The following is a 24,158-nucleotide window of genomic DNA, read 5'->3' on the forward strand; positions in this document are numbered from 1 at the left end:
TGTGTCTGCCTCTCTCTCTGTCCCTCCCTGCTTGTGCTTTGTCTCTCTCTCTCTCTCTCTCTCTCTCTCAAAAATAAACATTAAAAAAAAAAAAAAAAAAGGAAACAAAACATAGGGCAGGGGATGGGGTGGGGGAAGAGATCAAACCAACAGGCAGACTCTTAACTATAGAGAACAAACTGATGATTGCCAGAGGGGAGGTGGGGGGAGGGGAAATGGGTTAAATGGGTGATGGGCATTAAGGAGGGCATTTGTGGTGATGAGCACTGGGTGTTATGTGTAACTGATGAATCACTAAATTCTACTCCTGAAACAAAAACTACACTATATGTTGACTAACTGGAATTTAAATAAAAACTTGGGAAAAAGAATAGATTTCTTAACAAAAAAATTGCGAAGCTAGCTGAGAAAAAAAAATATTTACTTTTTAAATTTCCTGTTTTCCCTACCTCCTTAAAAAAAAGAGAGAGGGGTAATTTACTTTTAAATAGGAGAACATTAGATATTTTACTATTAAAGTGCTATATTAATAGGGAAATTTGTCATAGTATCAAATGCATACTGGCTTTGTCATCCCTCCAAAGAATAGATCCACTTGAGAAAGAATGGAGCTATCTGAGGCTGTTCCAGAGTTGCCAGGAGAAATGGAAGAATTTCTAGTTTATGAATACAATGGCACCTCCAGTCCCACTTAATGTATATGGTTCAGAAAAGGACTTTTGGGGAAAGAAATTTCCTCTTAAAGATGATACTTTAGCAGAAACAAAGATTGGTTTCTTCTTTCCCCAAAATTAGCTGGAAGGTGAACAAAACTGGAAAATAGGAAGGTAATTGGGGCTTGTGATCTACAGACTAATCATCCATTATGCCACAGTCTTAAAATTTGAGATTTTCATTGATGAAATTTGTATTAATCTTGTAGTTTTTACATGTATATATAGTTTTATATGTATTAATTCACTTAACAATAATATCAAGCCAGCCTCCTATGAAGTAGATACTGTTATTATATGCCTTTTATAGAGGAGAAAACTGAGGCTCAGAAATTAAGTCATTTGCCCATATTTGTACAGCCAGGTGTCAAAGGTTCTATTCAAACAGAAGCACCATGGCTCCAGTCTTTATTTAATCATTATGCAATTATAGCCTGTGTAGCAGTTTTTCATTTTTATATATTTTTAGAGGAATTTAGGACAAATACTTAATTTATCCTAAGGTTGAGATGGAGATTGTTTTCCATATTTCACAAATGATGGTAAAGGGGTGCAAAATGGAGAGGCTGGACTTGACCCTAGTCATGGACGTTTCTGGTAAGTCTTCATCTCACCACTTGGTTTCATCTCTTTTGAAGATGTTTAGGAAACGTCAGTGTAGCCATCCTTCTTTCAGCTCTGTCATACTAAATTATTTTCATATTCTTTTTAGACCTAGTTAGCAATCCTCAAAGATCAGAACTTTGTTATTATGGACATTAAAGAAGAAATTTTCGTCACATTTTTTCCAACATTATGGTTTATGATTTGACACTTCTTCCTTTATTTAACAAATGCTTTTAAAATTAATATTACTCTGTGCCACGTACATTCTGTGAGTAAAAATTGCCATAAATGTAATAAGCACAGTAACAAATTTACCTTAGATAATGCCACCCATAGATACTTGGTAATTTCCTGTTACACTCAGAAAGAATATCCTCATATCCAATACAACACCAGTTAATACTTAGGTGTTCGAGATACTCTAGCCTCAGTTGCATTTCTTGTATTTGGTGTTTTTTTTTTTAACTTCTTTGAAAACAATCACCAACCAGCAAAACTACTCTTAACAAGGTACAAGACTTTGCTTGTAAATGAATAGTGGGGATGATTAAAGGGATTTTTTTATTTCCTTGTAATGTTACTGTAACTATGTGTACAGTTAGGAAGTGTAGCATTTTTCTTAAATTGAATCTTAAACTAATGTCTACTAGGGACATATCTCCTGTAGGAGAGTGTCATATCTTTGGTATGGGGGTATGTTTTGAGAAGCCATATTCCACATTATTTTTTGTATAAAATGAATTTTACTACAAACTTCAGAAAGTTAAAGTATTTTCAGCTTTTTTTTTTTTTTTTTTTTTTTTTTTTTTTTTTGCTCCTGGGGTTAAATAGAATCTGAAATGATTCTCTGTGAGAAATTGCCAACCTAAGTATTCTGAATCTCCTGATAGGTGAAATTTTTATGTTTATCAAAAAGGTCCTGGGTTCAAAAGGGGTTGAAAGACACTGTTTTAAAGACCCAAGGACTACTGCTCATTAGATATAGTAATTTAGGTCCTATAACTCTGTGAAGTATTTCAGTCAAATCCTATGACGCTGGATTTGTGATCTACTTATAAAATATTTGTTTTAGCTACATGTCATGATGCTATCTGCAATTATAATACAATTATTATTTTACCTAGTATGATACTGATTTTTTTTTTCGCGTCCAGATTTTTACAGTTTAATTAAAGTACTTTTTATGCTTCATTAGTAGCTTTAAAATTGTTTGCAGATATATTTAAAATATTGTTATGATACACCTTGATAATTTGAGATAAATAATAAAGATAATTCAAGAAAGTCTAAGTTTTGATTAAGATAATTCATTTTTTTTTTTTTTTTTGTAGAACAGCCAGAGATTTTTAACAGTGGAATTTTAAAACTTTTAAAAAAGGATCAGACTCAACTACATGTGTGCTCATCCAGCCTATTACTGGACAACCTAATTTGTAATCATAATCAATAATTGACAGGTGTTTTTTTTTTTTTACTATAGTTGACACACAATGTTGTATTACTTTCAGGTGTACAACATAGTGATTTGACAAGTTTATGCATTATGCTATGTTCACTACAAATGTAGGTACCATCTGTCATCATGCATTGCTATTACAGTATCATTGACTGTTATGCTCTGATTTTTGTTCCTGTGACTTACTCATTCCATAAATGGAAGTCTGTATCTCCCACTCTTCTTCACCCATTTTGTTTATTCGTTTACAAATAAAAATTAAAAAAAAAATAAATGTTTTACATCATGTATTTGAAGCTTAATGAGCTTTTGGCATAAAGGGAATTAGTAATATTCAAGAAACAAAGCTATTTATTTAGAGTAATGTCTCTGTCTTAAACTGAATACCTGTGTTAATTCCAGAATCTGACAGCATAGAGGTAAAAACTAAAGATAACATATATATCTTTTATATATCAGTAAAGGATTTTATTCAAGTATTTATTGTAAATTAGTAATTGTGTGACACCTCATGGCCTTGTGTATCATCTCATGGTGGGTTCAAAGATGAAAGATTAAATACAGTTTTTTAATCTTGATATTTTGGGTAAAACATAAGAGAAATTTCACAAATGTAACACACATAAAAGAGGAATTTTCCTTAAAATTGTTTTTAATTTTTGTCTGTTCAGTGAATAAATCTGCTCTGTGGTATAGCTACACTGCTTTAGGTAATGTACCAGTTTCATATTCTAAGGACATGTTACATGTATTTTCACAACTAAATAAATTTCTACATAAATTTTGTCCTGATCATGTATGGTTAAATTTTAACTCCTCAGGGAACTTTTAATCATCATTAGTCTAAACTTTTTAGATTAGAAAAAAAAAAAAGCTGAAAGTTAAATTTACTTATTGATAGCCTCTAAGATAAAGAAGATTAGGATTATAGAAGAATGCAGTGTTGATTGGTCTTTCCCTTCTTCCTCTAAACTAGCAGCTTTTTTTCCTAATAGGTTAAAATGAAGCTCCATGATTTTTTTCATTGTTTTATTTTAATTTTATGTACAGACTTCAATTAAATGGGTTGGTTTTTAGAAGAAAACTGAAAATTCTTTTGAGAAATTTTTTTTTTTTTTCATATAAACTAATGAGTCAAGAACAGTAAGTTTTCATTATAGCAATTTTACAAAAGCAGTCCTAGGACTATAATAGTTTTGACTGTTGACTTATGGCCAGATATTAAATGTATCACTGGGATGTGAATGTTTTATTGTCTTCCTCTGAGTGTCCAAGATAAGATTATAAGTATGAAGGTTGTACCATGGTCATGTGAAAATTCCAGTATGTTTCTAAGTATTCTTCTGTTTATATCAGTCCATGAGACTTTTTTATAGGCATAAATTGGTAGCATGGATGATGCTACAGTCATTTGTTTAGATTATCTGGTAATATAGTTAGGTAGAATATATGTAAATTGAGAGTAGGAAAGTTAAAGGAACAATGGTGTTATTTATTTTCCACATGTTTGTTGAATAAATTTGAGGAATTAAGATCAGATGTGTGGTTATGGAGTAGATGATCTTACTACTAGATGAACTACTACTAGTAGGTGAACAAGGGGAATAATCAGCTTCATGTTGAAATGGGGAATTAGAGTAGTAGTCTTTAGATAGTATCATTCTGTTTTCCTGTTGTACGGCACAGACATAAAGGGAATAAAGTTTTATTTTCTTACTGGGACTGTGTGCCTTGTTACATCAAATCTTGGTTCCTCAGTATATAGAGAGGTAGTAAATTAGTTGTTACCATTTGTCCATCTTACTCTTATTTTTTTAAATTAAGATTTGATTGTAATAAGTGTTTGTACCTTGACCAGGTAGACAATCCTGGAGGTAGAGAGATGGGCAGAAATGGAAGCGGTTCGTATGTGAGATGATTAGTCCTGAGCTTATAGAACAAATTAAAAACTGAATAAATGAACTTTTTGAGAGACAGAAAGTTAATAATGGAGTTAAAATTGGAATAACCGGTTCATAGTAAAAGGTAAATGTTTAAGTTACATGTAGGTATTTAAAACCTCTAGTAGTATGTTTTTCAACTACCAATAATAATGTTCTGATTGCTATTTGTATTCTAATCTCACCTTTTTCCTCTTAGGTGGTATCATGGAAAACTTGACAGAACTATAGCAGAAGAGCGCCTCAGGCAGGCAGGGAAGTCCGGCAGCTACCTTATAAGAGAGAGTGATCGGAGGCCAGGCTCCTTTGTACTTTCATTCCTTAGCCACACAAATGTTGTCAACCATTTTAGGTAAGTCTTTATTTCTCTTGGGAGACTGTATAATACAGTGATTTTTCTGTATTGTTCTTAAATATACCTGCTTTAATAAAAGTGAATGATTCGGCAATATTTAAATGATGGGAAAGTGATTTGTTTTCAGTTAAGTGATTGAAATGGATGATTATAGAGTAGATATTATTGAATGCTTGCATTTTTTGTTTAAAAACAGATTACTGGGCATTACTATGCTAATCTCAAATATAATTATCACTTTTAAAGTATAAAGAATTATAAAGAAACTTTGGTAAAGCAGAAATAAAGGACAATATATTTTTAAATACAGAGTAACCACATTGAGGAAACAGTATTTAAAGAGTCAAGGTGTGTGCCCTTTAATTTATTTTACTTCATTGTTCTGAAATTCTTTGTAATCATTCATGTCAGTTAAAGGTATACAGATTTTTAAGCACAGATATCAAAGTCTGTATAAATATATGTACCTATGTTGTCTTTAATTTCATTTTTATGGCAGACATTGGGAAAAAAGTCATATAGTGCCTATACCATTAACTGATAAAATGGTTGTATACCCTTGACTTTTAGATTTTATTTATTTATTTATTTATTTATTTATTTATTTATTTATTTATTTATTTTTAAGTTTATTTATGAGAGACAGTGACAGCATGAACAGGGGAAGAACAGAGAGAAAGAGAGTGAGAGAGAGGAGTAGACAGAGAATCCCAAGCAGGCTCTGGGCTGTTAGTGCACAGCCCAACTCTAGGCTTGATCTCACAAATTGACTGAGTGAGCCACCCAGGTGCCCCAATTTTTAGATTTTAAAATGAGTTTTCAAAGTACTTTATACCACACGTAGAATGTGAAATTATTATAATAATCTCTATAAATAAATGTAAATAGTTCTTTATAAATATTTGAAGAGTATATAAAAGAGTATATAAAGCTACTTTTAGCCAGAGAAATTTTATTAAAATTGCTATTCAGTCTTAAATATGAAAGGTGAGCAGAGGTATCTATAGTTAGATTTATATTTATTGCAGTAAATTATGTAATGGGTTTATAAGTCAGATAAATATTTTGTATCAAGTATATACATATATGTTTTTAGAAGAAATAACCTCAAGTAAATTTGCATTGGTGAAAATATGAGTAAGTGATACTTTAAAACAGGATGTAGATAAAAGAGTATGAGAATTAGAGATTTAGAATTTCTAAATTTAGAAATTGGTCTCCACATTGGCTCTAAAGATTTTTTTTATACTGTATTTTTTTTTTCCTGAATAAATAGGATTATTGCTATGTGTGGTGATTACTACATTGGTGGAAGACGTTTTTCTTCACTGTCAGACCTAATAGGTTATTACAGTCATGTTTCCTGTTTGCTTAAAGGAGAAAAATTGCTTTATCCAGTTGCACCACCAGAGGCAAGTAAAACTTGAATAAAATATTTTTCAAAAATTTATTACTTCACTTTACTAATGAGGTTAGCTCTTGTTCAGTTTTTTATGGTGTTTATTATAATTCAAGAAATACCATATTAAATTTTAATTCTGTTGTAATAGCAAAACTGCCACCTTCTTTAAAAAAATAAAATAATTTTTCTGTAATTTTGTCTTTACGTTTCTAAATTTTTTTTTTTTTTATAATACTGTATGGTGATAGCTTAACAAATATTTTTAAAGGAATGAGGAGGAATCACTGATTGTATAGGGCTAATCCTGAAGTTGCCATAAGATTCTGAAATGCCTTCTACCTCATTAGAAAAAGGTTAATTTATATTTTCTGTGTAGTTCATTTAAAATTAAATGGTTACTCCTATTACTTGATACAAACATTGGTTATACAGTTAAAAGAATTTGTAAAAAAGCAGCAACAGAAACAAGACCAGCATTTCTAGGCTTTAGGTATTTATAGCCTGAGTAAAAAATAGTTTGACTGATCCTGTGGTGTTCATAATGTGGATTTTTGTTGGTTTTAACTTTATGTGGACATAACCTGATTTGACTTTGACATGAAGAGATTATTTATCTATTGTAAATCTTTTTTTTTTTTTTTTTTTTTTTTTTTTTATGATTTCTAGCCAGTAGAAGATAGAAGGCGTGTTCGAGCCATTCTACCTTACACAAAAGTTCCAGACACTGATGAAATAAGGTATTTTATAATGTATTCTCATTTATAGGCATTTGAAACAGGCATTTGACACACTTGGAAAACATTGCTCTTGGACTAGGAAGGTTTTGGAATTTGAGGAGATAGCATTGTAGCAGGATGAAGGTACCTTTAATATTGAGTTCATTGTTCCTGTACTCTTGTGTTTGGCTTATTTGTTCAGAATATGGATTTGGATCAGAGTGGCCACAGTGAAGATGACAGAAATAATTCAGCTTTTATTAGACTATCTCTGACAAAGTAAGGATAATTGTTATATTCTGTACTCTCCTTTAATTTTTATTACTACATGGCATTTATATCTTTACTGTAATTTGTACTTAAATGATGACCAAACTTCTATTTTACATGATGGGTGAATACTTTAAGTGTGGCATAGAACTACAGAACGTGATAATCTTTAGAAATTATTTTTATATAATTTGATTTATATATAATTTGTTTTATTATTTTTACATAAACTGATTTGTTATATAATTTGATACTTATCAAATTATCAGTGTCTTTCTGTAAGCTGTTTAACTTTATAATAGAAAATTTATTTCTTGCTGGCAAAATGTTTGCTGATTCTGAGTATACAGCTTCTCACTGAAATCAACAGCAGCATTTAAAATACAGCGATAACTTTGGGGCATAGTGAAATTTCTAAAAATAGGATAATTTAAAAAAGACTCAAGTATCTGGAATTTCAAAATAAGGATTCCATTTTTATATGATTGTCCACAAAATAACTTCTCATTTAGTTTTTATTGGCGTACCTTTATTTGTGATCTAAGCGGGAAAAGCAAATGAAAGAAAATGAAGGAAGGAAATGTATACAATAATGAAGAACAATGGTGAACTACAAATTCAGGAAGTTTGGATAACTTGTAAATTCCCAGTGAATCATCTAGAACAGCAGTGCTCAAAGTGTGATCCATGTAACTTCGAGGATCCTTGAGATCCCTTTAGAGGGTTCATGAGAACCAAACTGCTTTCTTAATAAGACGAAGATAAAATATACCCTTTCCACTGTGACATACATGTACACTGATGGTAATAGATTTACTGCTCTGCTCGTTGCTCTATTAGGACCTTAGGACAGATTAAGGCAGGGGCACCACAGGGTATGGTGTTCTTCACTGCCACACACTTAGAGGTAAACAGTATCAACCAGTGTCCTCTAAGTGCAACTACAAACATATTTTATTAAATCTCAACCCTTCTAATATTCTGTATGATGACTATGTTTTTAAAATTCTCTGTGATGAAAACTGGTGTGATGAAATGGGAAGTATGCACAAAGTGCCTTGGCTGCGTGAGTGGAGCATTGAGTTGAGAGCTGAGGTAGCTTCTGCTTTTGTGTATACCATGTATACTTAATAGAATGACTGACAGGCAAACTATGGTTATTCAGACTAGATGATTTGACTTTTCTTTTCTTTTCTTTTCTTTTCTTTTCTTTTCTTTTCTTTTCTTTTCTTTTCTTTTCTTTTTTTTCTTTCTTTCTTTCTTTCTTTCTTTCTTTCTTTCTTTCTTTCTTTTTTTTCTTTTGGTAAAGCGATTGTTTTATGTTACTTCAGGGGAAATAACTGGCAGTATTTATTGCCAATGACAAAATTTGAGCTTGGAATAAAAAATGAGGATTTTAGAAACCCTGTATCTGCCATCAGGAGTTTGACAGCTTCCTAAATATAAATAGTTCACGATTTTTCTGATGAGACTGGTGGTGATATTAAAGAATGTGATGTTTTGATTGTGTAAAATGTATTTATGTCTGAAAGGTCTACATAGCTCAGTGAACCAATATTTTCTAAATGAACAATGCACACTGTTAAAGAATTCTGCCTGGGTAAAGATCCATTCAGAGTGCAAGATGGACAAATACATTTTACTGGAATGGGATACAGAAAGTTCTTGCTGCAGTTTTAGAGTCCACATTACACCTAGCCTTCAAGTACCACTTGCTGAGCTTTTGCTGTTACATCATAGAATATCTATAATTATGCAATCTCAAAGGCTATTAAAATACCCCTTTCATGACTACATATTTTTTGTGAGGCCAGATTTTTCTTCATATACTTCGGATAAAAAAACATAAAGCAACAGATTGAATGCAGGAATAGGAGAACCAAGTAGTTTTCAGTTGAAACAGATGTTGAGATTTGCAAAAATGTGAAATAATACTGTCACTAACTTGTAAAAATATAATTTTTCATATTCTTTATGTTATATATAATGGGGTGTATTTTTTTAAGAATTAGTAAATACTTTAAAACATTTATATTTTAAATCTAATATGATAAATCTAAATGGGTAGAATTTATATAAATCAAAGCCTTTTAGGTTGTCAGTTTTTAAGAGTATATAGGGCTCCTAAGAGAACCTCAAAACTGAGAACTACTGATCTAGGAAGATGAAAATTTAAACAAAAATTAGAATGTGCACCCCAAGATCAAGAGTTGCCTGCTCCACCAACTGAGCCAGCCAGGTGCCCCTAAGTCTTTTAAAATTTGTATATATCTGTGAAGTGTTTTGTTTTGTTTTTAGGTAAAAACATCTGAAGAGTAATGAGATTTAATAAGGCGTTTTAACCTTTTTTGAGGAAGAATGCAAAATAATACATAAAGAATCTTGTGATTGTATTGTTTGTGCTAGTAAGCTTTTTATTTTAATTTTTTTCTTTTCATTTTTGCACCATAGTGTTCTAGCAACAACAAAAGTCAAAATTAAAAAAACAAATTCTCTTATGGTTACTTTTGACCAAGAAATGTAACTTGTCACTTCTCCTTTCTCTTTTACTTCTTGTCCATATGTATTCCTTTTTTTACTCATAATTAATATTTTTTTAATGTAGTTGTTTAGGAGGTTGGTTTTAGAAAGGAATAACATATTTGGCTAAGAGGTAATGTCTGCTGTCTGCTGCTCATCAGTGAGTGAAATACTGGTCACTGTTAACAAGGATTGTAGTGTCAAGATAGAATGCAGTGTATGTCATGCTCATTCACACAGTGATCACCCAAAGTATTGTGTACAAGTTTTCTTTTCTTGAATTTGTATAAGAAACAGGCTTGAGATATTCCGGAGAAAAACGGTTTTCAGAAGTATGAGAAAAGATTTACTTAATGGAAGTTTGGTTTCTGAAAATTAAGATTGAAAGGAAAATTGATTTAAAAAAATATTTGACAGACATGGATATAGATGTAGGGTTAATGGTAGCAGCCAATCAATCTTGAAACCTTAAATGTTCAGACGCATTCATTCAGGCTTAAAAGGACACTTCAGCGAATTACTGATGTTGATAGATGGCATCAGTATAAAACTAACTTACTCCTCCTGTGATTTGGTGGAGGTTGCAAACATCTAGATTCCAAGGAAAAGAAACTAGTTTGTGTGTTTCCCTCTACTCAGAAATTTGTAACAGAAAAAACATTCATACATTTTCAAATGCTTTACTACCACTTTGAAACAAAAAGAATGCTATGTAGTATCATGGGTATCTAAGTAAATTAAATAAATCTTAACGTTCTTTATGAGAAAAATATTAATTCTCATAAACATATGCTGATTAGACTAATGGTGCTTATTCAAAATAAAGTTTTTCCAAAGTAACTGTGTCTTGTTTATGTGTAATGAATTAACTATATTATGATTTTATATCTAAACTATATCTGAAAGATAATTACACAGAAGCTTAAATTTTTAAGTCAGTTTTCTTGGAGTTACACCCTAAAGCTTGTAATGCATATATAAATATTGTTAACAAACATTCCAATTTGAATGTAATAATAATCCAGTGGTGCAGATACCATTTACACGTGCTGAAATTAAGATTCAGATTGTTAAGTGGCTTCAAAGTTTTACATTTAGATGATGCCAGAAACAGGACAAAAATCCAGAGTATTTGACTTTAATTTCTTGCATTTTCCAATATCATAGTATCTCTTGTATTACGTGATTAGTCAATTTTCCCTGTTTAAAACTTTAATAACTTCATAATTGTCACTTTCAGTTTCCTAAAAGGAGATATGTTTATTGTTCATAATGAATTAGAAGATGGATGGATGTGGGTTACAAATCTAAGAACAGATGAACAGGGCCTTATTGTTGAAGACTTAGTGGAAGAGGTGGTAAGTTTTGTTCTTTTCTTCTCACTCTCAGAATTGTCAGTGTTTTGTATATTTTTGGAACTTGTCCATAATCATGGAAATTAGTTGTGAAACATTTTTTTAAATGAGAAACCTAATTCCTAAGTACAAGGAATTTTTCATTAAAATGTATTTACTGTAATAAATACAGTATTTATTTTTTGTAAAGACCATAATTAGGCTAGCATGTTTTAATGTTTAACTGCCAATTTTCAGAAAGTTTTTATGAGTTTCTAAGAATAAAGAACATTAACATTTGTGCTTATTTGTATCTCTTTTTGTCGTCTTGGTGGTTTTTCTCTTAAGTGACATTATGTCAAACTGATCATGGAAATCTCATTCAAATAGTTGTCCATGTTTGCTTTCAAATTCTTCATCTCCCAAATATATGTATAATTTTCTAGTAACTTTGGAAAAGCTTAGTTATATTACACATACATTATCACATGTTTCTACATTTTCAGTATTTCCATTTTCATTGTCACCACATAATATAGTATTAGAAATCTTATCACTATAAATAATTGTGCATTTCTTAATAGCAGGTCTGCATTCACAGTATTTGCATTTCGGAGATAGTACTCAGTATCACTGAATCATATCCAAAATATTACAGTTTTGGAATTCACCCTTCCTTTTTGGATTTGGTTAGGGTGATGGAATGGTTTCCTTTTATCTTTCATAACCTTCAGAACTACTGTTTTTAAAATATGTCACGAACCTGGTAATATTCTGAAACCTGTGCTTTGATTATTGTTGCAGGAAGACAGCAGGGGAGAATATTTGTCTTTGTTATTCCTTTGACTAATAGAACTTGATATGTAAAAGTAAAACATACTGACGAAAAGTGGAGGGAGGTTGAGGAAATGGTATGATAAATTCCATACACATAGTTACTTAATAGAGGAGCTGGCATTAGAACTTCTAATTCCTAGGTTACTATTTGGAATTTTACAGTAGGAAGGGATATTTATTCCATATAGGCCAGAAGTGTTCAAACTGAAGAATCTCACTGGTTTTACTTATGAAATTTCTTAGTTGAAATTTTTTATGTTGGATTTTTTTTTCTCCTTGCTATAACTACCCCTTTCCCCCATTTTTCTGATTATTTGAAGGATTTATAGTATAGTTTAACTTTTCTTTAGCTCTTGAATTCTGGGTCAAATCCAACTAGGTAAACTTTAAGAAGAATAAGTGTAAGTTATCCAAGGAGTACAGAAAAAAAAAAAAAAAGCTCAATTTAAGATAAAGAGACATGACCTCATGTCAATAAAAGGAAAAAAATAAAAACAATTTAATAACTCAGTATGAACAAAAAATGTGATGTGGCTGCTAAAAAGGAGTATAGTCATACTTTGAATTAATAGTGGAATAGTTTCAAGTTAGAATTATAAATAGGTTTCACACTAATATGTATAATAAGTTTTCATAATGGTCTTCATTGGAGCATAGTGATTGCTTGTAGGTTGAAAAGCCATTTAGAGATTGTCTAGATTTCAACATTACTTTGGTGGTTGGATTTAAGGATTTTCCCACTCTGAACTTCTGATTACTGTTCCCCAAGCACATTTATACTTTTATGCCTTAAATCTAGAATGTAAGCTCTGTGAGGATTTTTGTCTCTAATTCAGTGATGTATTCCCATAGCAGAATACTGTCTAGTATTAGTAAACCTTCAGCAAATGTTTGTTGAGTGAATATCTCTTTGCCTATACTTTCTCCTCTTCCTTGACACTCTTGCCCTGCTACACTACTGACTTGTAAAATTTGATTCATTTTTATCAATTCAGCCCAGATGTTGCCCCTTTTTTCACAGAGGTTTTATGCCTATCTTAGTCTAAATTGTTTTCTCTTGTGTTTTTATAGCACCTTGTTAATTCTGTATTTTACTACACTGTATAAAATTAATTTATGGTGTAAACCAGTTCTATAGAGATGAACTCCTTTTGGGCAATGATAATGCATTTTGTTTTTGTGGGGTTTTTTTTGTTTGTTTGTTTTTTAGCATACTGCTTTGCATATAGTAGGCATTCAGTGAGTGTGTGGTTTTACTTTGGGTAGGTATTTGATGAGTGAGGAAAAATTGAGGGAAGTAAATCCATGGACAAATCGACTATTTTTCTACTCTTTCCTTCATTATTCAGTGAAGACTTGGTGTCAGATACCCAGTTTTGCTGGGTCCTAGAGGTACACCTCAAAAATATTCAGTGCAACCTATATGAACAGCATTGTGCTAGTGATTATGGTGGTGGTAGGTGTTAAAGAATAGTTAAGATGTTACGATGCATGTAGCCACTATACCGGAATGAATAAATAACACCAGTGTATCTTAAATAATAGGAATGCCAAATAGGTAAGGTTAAAAAGATGATAAAAGAAGGATGTCTTTTTGATTTAAAGTAAAAGTTTATATTTATGTTCTAGGGACTCATTGTTTCACTGAGGAGGTAGTACTTGAAGAAGATCCTACCTAGATAGTAGGAAACAGGTAGGAAACAGTGAGTGAAAAAGACATCCTAGGTTAAAAAGAATAAGCTAGGTGGTAGGAGAATGTGGATTAGCAAATTGGTAGTTATGTGTGACCATGGTACAGACAGCTTAAGAGAGTTGGTAGTATAAGACAGGAAATGTAGACTTGAGTTCTATGATAAAGGATTTTGGTTTTATAAAAGGAATTTTTAGGAAGTAGAGCAGTATTAAAGGTTTGGTTTTTACATTTTGTTTGTTTGTTTTTTGTTTGGTGTACCTTAGTGCAGGACAAAGTTGCAGTTGAAACCGAAGAATCCAGATTGGAGTGGTGAGATGGTGGGGTGAGACAGGGCACAGAGGTAATTAAACTAGTTGGGCTTTGGTAACTGTTGAAGAAAAGAGAGAACAAGGGCCTGGATTAGAGTAACCACAACAAGTAAGGGAGAGAGTCTTAGAAAGACATTTCTTGAACTGATACATCTTTTCTTGCATAAGTAAATATTAGGGACAGGGTAGAGATGTGTTTGAAGATATGATTTTTATTAACTTTAATGAAAATAGATGTAATAGTTAAAACTGTATAAAATACTGTCTTAATATCTTATCCTTTAGGGCCGGGAAGAAGATCCACATGAAGGCAAAATGTGAGTTTGTGTTAATTTTTAAAAGGAAAAAGAAACTATGTTGTAAACCTACTGATTGGAAAACTTAGGCCAAAATTTATTTTAAAAGAAAATTGCTACTTTGGGGGCTGACTTAAGAATGGTTTTTATTTGGCTCGAGAACTGGTATGTTAAAATTTTCTTTAGGATCTATGGGTAGTTTTATTTTTAAATAACGACGGTGGCTTTTACTATATAGAACTCTTCTATCACCAAACTAAAGGCTTTTCTATAAACAACATTAATAACATCATGAATGTCATGATTCATAATATTTTTGTTTCCTTACTGATTTATTTATAGCATTTCTTGTTTTTGTTACCACATCTTTTGGGTATTTTATGTTTCAGTTTTTTTCAGTTTGTTTTGTGTGAGAGAGAGGGAACTTTTCAGCAAGATCATGACTCTTTACTGTATTTATTAAGATTCTACAAGGCCCTTTTTTTCATAATCTTTTCAGGCTGATTTTAGGTATCTTGTAAGGGCTAATTCAAAGACCAGGTATTACTGTACTTAATATTTGCCACAGTCATCTCTTGTATTTCAGAAGTTATTAGCTGTTAACAATAACCTCCTATGGGAAATTTACTCTGATTTTGTTATTGTCCTTGGAGATCTATTTTAGTGTTTTGCTCATCCCTCATTTACTTTGCATAAAAATTTTCTTTTAAAGATGTTAACTCTTAATCCCAATTCTGTCTTACTCATGACTTTAATTAAGACCGTTCATCTTTTGATCTCTTTTCAGTGGAACACTTTTTTTCCTTGCCATCCTGTCAATGTTGATGAATGGAATTTAAAGGTTGCCTCTCAAGTGTTTGCTTCTTCTCTTTTCTAACCATTAGAATACAAAAACAGTAAGCTGAATTCTCCACTTTCAGTAAACCTTGCTTAGTTCCTGACGCTTCCTTTAAGTAGAACATATGAAATGTTTTCTGAATCCATTTTGCTTGTTGTTTGTGTAGGTGCAAAATAGCCTCCATGAGTGAGATGGTACATTGTTGACTGTATTTGCGTGAAGTCTTCCCTCTACCTGTATCAAATTACAAATTCTAATTAGTGTTTGGGGGAGGCATACTGATAATGTAAGCAAATGGAATGGGTCAAGTATAAATATTATTTTTCCCAAATTAAAATAATGCTGATCTTTCTTATTTTCCTTCTATGATGAAGATTAAGGTACATGGAACTGGCTCCCTATAGTACAAACAACAGTGCAAAGTATGGTGATACATGGCAGTTAACATTCTCTCTTTGTATTAGAGTGGGAAGCCAAAAACTAGTAATGTTTCCCTGCAGTAATTGATGTGTGCAAAAACGGGAGTCCAGTGTTGTGAGATCTTCGTGATTTTCAAGATACAGTTGAAATCTGTATTTTTATCCCTATTTAAAATAATACCATAGATATATTTTTAAAAGAAAAGAAAAAAAATGTTGGTCACATGCCACTAAATATTTAAAGCTTCATCCAGTTTTCTCACAGCATAAAGTATAAATCCCACTTTTGCTGGGAATGTTTTTTAGTTAGTACATCTCTGAACTTTGTAATTATCTACTCATTTGGTATTTGGTGTAAGCTAAATTTGCGCTGTTGACTTATTTTATGTATTTCTCAGCTCCCTCTAATTTCTTAAGGTGGAGACTGGCAGTGAAGCAACCTCAGTAGCATCCATGAGTGCTCTTGAGACTAAACAAATGTTGTAACTTGAACTGTGTTTTTTTCTGGCTCCCTTTTAACAATGATATAGACATCAAGTCCCGATAATTTTGTTTTCTAAACTATTTCTTTTTTTTTTTTTTTTTTGAACATTTATTATTGAGAGACAGAGAGAGCATGAAGAGGGGAGGGACCGAGGGACCAAGGGACGGGGAGACAAAGAATCCAAATCAGGCTCCAGGCTCTGAGCTGTCAGCACAGAGCCCGACACGGGGCTCAAACTCACAAACTGCGAGATCATGACCTGAGCTAAGTCAGACGCTTAACTGACAGAGCCACCCAGGCGCCCCTAGAATATTTCTTGAATGTGTGTCTTTTTCTCAATCTTAAGCAACCATACTCTAGTTCAGGCCCTTTTCTTTATTTTTTTTTTTTAATTAAAAAAATTAATTGATGATAGATGACACACAGTGTTACATTAGTTGCACGTGTACAACAAAGTGATTGAACAATTCTGTACATGATGCCCTGCGCCCCCCAGGTGTAGCTACCATCTGTCACCATACATCATTATTACAGCATCCATGACTATATTCATTATGGTATGCCTTTTGTTCCCGTGACTTACTCATTCCAAACTAGAGGCCTGTATCCCCCACTCCTCTTTATTCCTTTTGCCCATCCTCCACTCTGGCAACCATCAGTTGGTTCTCTGTATTTATAGGTCTGTTCTTCTCATTTCTTAACAGGACTTGATGTAGCAGTAACCTCCAAGTTGGTTTTCTTTGATGCTTTCAGTCTCTTTAAATCCTTTCTTCCAGTAGCAAGCATAATCTTCCTAAAACCCGTATCTGACTGCATCACTTTTGCACTTAAAAGCATTACCTTATTCTCTGTCATCTTTACCTTAGCAGAGCCTGAAACGATCCTCTCGTCTGACTATTGTGTCCTTTACTAGTCATATCTCTTTTATGTTTATATTCTACTCTCCAGCTTGTCGATCTTCAAATGTGTAAAACTGTTTTTCACCTTTGTCTAAGCTACTTTCTAGGTCAGAATACCACTGCATTATGTTTGGTTAATTTCTATTCTTACTTAATGACTTAACTCACTTATCACTTCCCAAGAAGTCTTCCTTTATCTTCTCCCTCACATGTTCCATAGAGATGGTGCCCTCCCCTTTTATTCCAAAAATGCCCTCTGTGCATTTCTGTCACTGCACTTTATTATATTTTTGACATTGTTTTTGTAGTTATACAGTATTCGTGTCGCTTTTTCTTATTGGAATGGGAACTTTGTAAGAACAGGGACTCCTCTTTCTATCATTGGTGTAAACCATATGTTTGAAATATGTACATTTTACATATAGGTAATAAATGTCTGAATGAGGAAACTCACATCTACTTCTTTCACAAAATCATTATTGCCGATTTGTTCTCTAAACCCCGTTTGGTGCTCCTCACTTTGAATTCCCTTGTTTTTCTTTATTCTTGCTATAAAAAAATAGGAATAGCCTTTGCGGGTATCTACTCATCTCTCCCCCAGAATATAAAAACCCTGTTCTAGCATTTGTGGGAAATGGTCATTTAGATTATACTTGAATGCAGTATGGAATCTTACTACCTTTTAAGGAAGCCTGGATTGCTCCAGTTGTTGTGTACTTGCTGTATCGTATTCATAACTTGCATTGAGTTAATGAGTTAATGGTGGGAATAATGTTAAAGAGGGAATTTAAAAGTTTAACATTTCATTCATGTGAAAAGGTAAATATTCAGTTATATTTTGATAAGTAATAGTATGGGTAATTTAAAACAATGTTAACAGCTTCTAAATCTAACACTGGGCTTTAGAGCACTTACATGTTTTAGACTTGTAGTATTTTTATTTTCCAGCTTTTTTTGGGTATATATCTTTTTTACTGAAATAACACTATACTTATTCATATATATAATTAGCATGCTCAGAAGTAATTTTTAATGTGCCTTTCCAGAATGTATTAAATACAGCACAGTGTTCTGAACACATTCATTCAGTGAAACAACACTGAATTTATTAACATACATAATATACAATGAGCTTTTTTTTATGTAGAGGAATTTCTAATTTTTATTAAGAAATTTTTAATTGGAGTATAATTAAATCCAATGTTAAATTTGTTTCAGGTGTACAATATAAATAATTATTCAACAGTTCTATATATTACTCAGTGTTCATTGGGATAAGTGTACTTTTAATCCCCCCTATCTGTTTCCCCCATCCCCATGCCTTCCTCCCTCTGGCAACCACCAGTTTGGGTGGTACAAATACTCTTTGTATTTAAGAGTGTTTTTTGTTTATCTTTCTTTGTTTGTTCATTTTGTTTCTTAAATTCCAGACATGAGTTGAATCGTATAGTATTTGTCTTTCTCCGTCTGACTCACTTCCATCCATGTTGATACAGATGGCAAAAATCTCTTTCTTTTTTATGGCTGATACTCCATTGTATGTATATACCACATTTTTATCCATTCATCTATCCTTGGGCACTTGGGTTGCTTCCATATTTTGGCTACTGTAAATTACATGACATTAACCATAGGAGTGGATATATCTGTCTTCTTTGGAAAGATGTCTACTCAGGTTCTCTGCCCTCCCCTCCCCCCCCCCCACTTTTTTTTTTTTTTTTTTTTTATTGAGAAACAGAGAGAGAATGAGACTGAGAGTATGAGCAGGGGAGGGGCAGAGAGAGAGGGAAAGAGAGACTCTTAAGCTGGGCATGGAGCCTGACTCAGGGCTCCATCTCATGACCCTGAGATGATGACTTGAGCTAAAATTGAGAGTCTGTTCCTTAGCCGACTGAAGCATCCAGGTGCCTCTCTGCCCATTTTTTAAATTGAAATATTTATTTTTCTAAAGTTGAGTTTTAGAAGTTCTTTATATATTTTGGATATTAACCCCTTATCACATACATCATTTGCAAATTCAGTAGGTTTTCACTGTGCAGAAACTTTTAATTTTGATGTAGTCTCAATAGTTTACTTTTGCTTTTGCTTCCTTTGCCTGAGGAGACCTATCTAGAAAAATATTTCTATGGCTGATGTCAAAGAAATTACTGCCTGTGTTTTCTTTAAGGAGGTTTATGTTTCCAGGTCCCCCTTTATGTCTCTAATCCATTTGGAGTTCATTTTTCTGTATGGTATAAGAAAGTAACCCAGTTTTCATTCTTTTGCATGTACGTGTCCAGTTTTTTCAACACCATTTATTGAGGAGACTGTTTTTCTCCCCCAGCATATATTGTTGACTCCTTTGCCCTAGATTAATTGACCACATAATTGTGAGTTTATTTCTGGGCTCTCTGTTCTGTTCCATTGATCTATTGGGTCTGGGTTTTTTTTTTGTTGTTGTTGTTTGTTTTTTGTGTACTGGTTTTTGCCAGTACCATACTGTTTTGATTATTACAGCTTTGTAGTATATCTTTATATCTGGGATTGTGATACCTCCAGTTTTGTTCTTCTTTTTCAAGATGGCTTTGGCTCTTGGGGGTCTTTTGTGGTTCCATGCAAATTTTAAGATTATTTGTTATAGTTTTGTGAAAAATGCTATTGGTATTTTGATGTGGATTGCCTTGAATCTATAGTTTGCTTTGGATAGTATGGACCTTTTAACAGTGTTCTTCCAAGTCATGAGTATGGAATATCTTTCCATTTGTTTGTGTCATCTTCAGTTTATCAGTGTTTTATAGTTTTTAGGGTACAGGTCTTTCATTTCCTTTAAGTTTATTCCTAAGTATTTTATTATTTCAGGTGCAGCTTTAAATGGGATTTTCTTTTTTTTAATATGAAATTTATTGTCAAATTGGTTTCCATACATCACCCAGTGCTCATTCCAACATATGCCCTCCTCAATGCCCATCACCCACTTTCTCCTCCCTTCCATCCCCCCATCAACCCTCAGTTTATTCTCAGTTTTTAAGAGTCGCTTATGGTTTGCCTCCCTCCCTCTCTTTTTTTCCCCCCTTCTCCTCCCCCACGGTCCTGTTAAGTTTCTCAGGATCCGCATAAGAGTGAAAACATACGGTATCTTTCTCTGTATGACTTATTTCACTTACATAACACTCTCCAGTTCCATCCACATTGTTACAAAAGGCCATATTTTGTCCTTTCTCCTTGCCAAGTAGTATTCCATTGTATATATAAACCACAGTTTCTTTATCCATTCATCAGTTGATGGACATTTAGGCTCTTTCCATCATTTGGCTATTGTTGAAAGTGCTGCTGTAAACATTGGGGTACAAGTGCCCCTATGCATCGGTACTCCTGTATCCCTTGGGTAAATTCCTAGCAGTGCTATTGCTGCATCATAGGGTAGATCTATTTTTAATTTTTTGAGGAATCTCCACACTGTTTTCCAGAGCAGCTTCACCATTTTTCAGGGTTATTGGTATACAGTATCATGTCATCTGCAAATAGTGAAAGTTTTAATTCTTCTTTACCTATTTGATGCCTTTTACTTCTTTTTCTTGTCTGATTGCTTCAACTAAGACTTAACAGTAGTCTGTCGAATTAAATTGGTGAGAGAGGACGTTGTCTTGTTCCCGAATTTAAGGGAAAAGCTCTTAGTTTTTCATCATTAAGTATGATGTTACCTGTGGGTTTTTCATATATGGCCTTTGTTATGTTGAAGTATGTTCCCTCTTAAACCTAGTTTGTTGAGAGTTTTTATCAAGAATGGATGTTGTACTCTGTGAAATGCTTTTTTCTGCATTTGTTGAGATGATCATATGGTTTTTATCATTTCTTTTGTTAATGTGATGTATCACGTTGATGGATTTGCAAATATTGAACCACACTTGCATCCCTGGAATAAATCCTGCTTGATTGTGGTGAATCATTTTTTTTTTTTTTTTAATGTGTTGAATTCGGTTTGCTAGTATTTTGTTGAGAATTTTTACATCTGTTATTCAGATTTTTTTTTTTTTTTTGTAGTGTCTTTGTCTGATTTTGGTATCAGAGTAATTAATGTTGGTCTTGAAGAATGAATTTGGAAGTTTTTCTTCCTCTTCTATTTTTTGCAATAGTTTGAGAATAATAGGTGTTAACTTTTCTTTAAATGTTTGGTAGATAGATGGCACCTGTGAAAGTCATCTGTGAAGTCATCTGGTCCTGGACTTCTGTTTTTTGGGAATTTTTACTTATTGAGTTTGTCTCATTGCTATTAACCAATCTATTCAAATTTTCTGTTTCTTCATGATTCAGTTTTGGAATAATATTTGTTTCTAGGAGTTTATTCATTTCTTCTAGATTGTCCAGTTTATTTTACAGTGTTTAGTATTTATGTGATGTTGGTTGTTACTTCTCATCCTTCATTTCTGATTATATTTCCTTCAGTTCTCTTTTTCTCCTTTATGAGTCTATCTAAAGGTTTAATATAATTTGCATATATTTTCTAAGAACCAGCTCTTGGTTTCATTGATCTTTTTCTGTTGCTTGTTTGTTTTGTTTTTGTTTCTGTTTCTTTTATTTCTACTTGAATCTTTATTATTTCCTTCTTTATTTTGACTTTGGGCCTTGTTCTTCTTTGCTAGCTCCTTTAGGTCTTAGGGTTAGATTGTTTGAGATTTTTCTTATTTCTTGAAGTAGGCCTGTATTGTTATAAAGTTCCCTCTTAGAACATTTTTTGCTGCATCCCAAAGATTTTGGACTGTTTTGATTTTCATTTGTCTCATGTACTTTTTGATTTCCTCTTTGATTTCTCGGTTGACCCATTCATTGTTCAGTGTAGCATGTTATTTAGTCTATATGTATTTATGTTCTTTGGAGATTTTTTTTTCATGATTGATTTCTAGTTTCATAACATTGTGGAAAGAAAAGATGCATGATATGATTTCAGTCTTTTTGCATTTCACTCTTTTTGAATGTCTTGAATTTTTTTGTGGGCTAATGTGATTTACCCTGGGAAGTGTTATGCAATGTCCTGTATGTATCTGTTAGGTCCATCCAGTCTAATGTCCAATGTGTCATTCAAAACCACTCTTTTCTTGTTGGTTTTCTGTCTGGATGATCTATCCACTGATATAAGTGGGATGTTTAAGTCTTCTACTGTTACTGTATTACTGTCAGTTTCTTCCTTTATGTCTTAATAGAGTTAATAGCACTATGTATTTAGGTGCGTCCATGTTGGGTTCATACATATTTATGAGTGTTATATCCTCTCATTAGATCATTCCTTTTATTATTTTATTATGTCCTTCTTTGTCTCTTGTTCACAGTCTTTGTTTTAAAAGTCTATTTTGTCTGATAAAAGTATTGCTACCCCAGCTTTCTTTTCACTTCCATTTGCCTGGTAAATGTTTTTCATCCCTTCACTTTCAATCTGCATGTGTCTTTAGGTCTGAAATGAGTCTCTTGTAGGCAGCATTTAGATGGTTCTTGATTTTTTTGTTTTAGTCTTCTAGTATTTTTACTTTCCAATTTGTTTTTTAAGCTACCGTCAAAAATAATAGTAGATTCTAAGAATTAATGACAAAGTAATAGAGGTATGATCTAGGGTTGTCAGCTTGGCTTTAACTGGTGCTAATCAACAAGATAGATAATAGATCTTCAGGTAAATGAAAGGAGATTTTAAGAAATTTAATTACTAATAATTAATTTTTAAAACCAGATGGGTCATTTTATTTTAAGGTAAAATTTAAATACTTTAGTTATATGCAGTGGATCTTGACTATAATGCCATTTATAATAATTTCTAAATGCTTATTTTAAGTATACAGAAACTAAAATACTCTAGCCATCTAATTTGTTATGCTATCAGCTCAAACAGAATTAGGAATGCTAAGACATTCTTTTACTTCAGTTCTTGATGCTGGTATCCAGTCTTTGTCATGGCTCAGTCTTATTTTCTGACTTTAAGGAAAGTATTAACCAGTCAGGTCTATTTTCTTTCAAGAGAGAACCTATCACCTATTGTAGGGGAAGTTCATTTTGAGAGTAATGTGAGGAAAATTCACTGAGTAATTTTTTTTTCTGGATAAATCTGTAGTGGACTCTACCCGTACCATCCCTCCTAATACAAAGAAAAGAGAACACTAGCTATGATGTAAGCATATAACAGTTTGTCATTCTCAGAATTAAAATCATTGCTGTTTTTGTATTGTTAACTAATAAGGAAATTATAGTTCATACCAGTCCCTGATTTTTCTATATTTTGTTGAAAGTATGTGTGTTTAACAAAGTGTAGTAACATAAATGTAGAAGGAATAAGATAATTTGATCAGTTGTATTTGTATTTATTTCATTATTGCACCTTGAATTAAACTTGTGTTTAATTTTGATTGTATAACAGCAAAAAGGACTTTAGATTCACATATTTAACTTGTTCTCCTTTTAAGATGGTTCCATGGGAAAATTTCCAAACAAGAAGCTTATAACTTATTAATGACAGGTAATTGTATATTCACTTGCCTTTTCTAATATCTTTTTTAAAAAAGTAGAAGAGAAAACCAACAATTTATCATCTGTTTTGCCTTTAGCACTAATTTGATATTTATACATACTGAAATTTCTTGCCCACCACAGAGAAACTGGTGTACTTGTTATCTGGTGTTTTTTAGTTGAATACATATATGCAGTATAAAATTCAGTGACATGTGTTTCTTTCTGAGTTCCCAATTTCTTCACTAGAAGCAGCACCAGATGAGAGGTTTTGTTCTGTATTTTTGTAAGTTTTCAGTGTCTGTATGTATCTCCCTTCCTCACTTCTGCATGCACCCCTAAACATACCCCCTCCACACACATTCACAGGAATGTGCAACACACTTTTTTCATGTTAGAATATATTTTGGGTGATCATTCCATATCTGCTTATATAAGTTTTCATTATTCTTTTGAATGGCCATAAGCTTCTGTTAGATAATTATGGTTTTTATATATCTATAGAGGAATATTGTGTAGTTTTTATTTTTTTGCTCTAGCAGATGTTCTTGCATTTATCTTTGTGTACTTGTGGAATTACAGAACTGTGCCTTATTTAAAATATATT

The 24,158-nt window shown here is 32.4% G+C and overlaps 1 protein-coding gene across 2 annotated transcripts in view; it reads left to right on the forward strand.

Annotated features, from left to right (window-relative positions):
* Positions 1-24,158, forward strand: part of RASA1 (RAS p21 protein activator 1) — a 114,287-nt gene that overhangs the window by 48,283 nt on the left and 41,846 nt on the right. For both annotated transcript variants that reach the window (XM_045497319.1, XM_045497327.1), the window contains exons 2-7: positions 4,915-5,067; positions 6,347-6,482; positions 7,139-7,209; positions 11,219-11,336; positions 14,436-14,467; positions 23,509-23,561. In XM_045497319.1, coding sequence (XP_045353275.1) covers positions 4,915-5,067; positions 6,347-6,482; positions 7,139-7,209; positions 11,219-11,336; positions 14,436-14,467; positions 23,509-23,561 — 563 coding nt within the window. The remainder of the gene's footprint in view (positions 1-4,914; positions 5,068-6,346; positions 6,483-7,138; positions 7,210-11,218; positions 11,337-14,435; positions 14,468-23,508; positions 23,562-24,158) is intronic.

Source organism: Leopardus geoffroyi, chromosome A1 (genome assembly GCF_018350155.1).
Source record: "Leopardus geoffroyi isolate Oge1 chromosome A1, O.geoffroyi_Oge1_pat1.0, whole genome shotgun sequence".
Lineage (NCBI taxonomy): Eukaryota > Metazoa > Chordata > Mammalia > Carnivora > Felidae > Leopardus > Leopardus geoffroyi.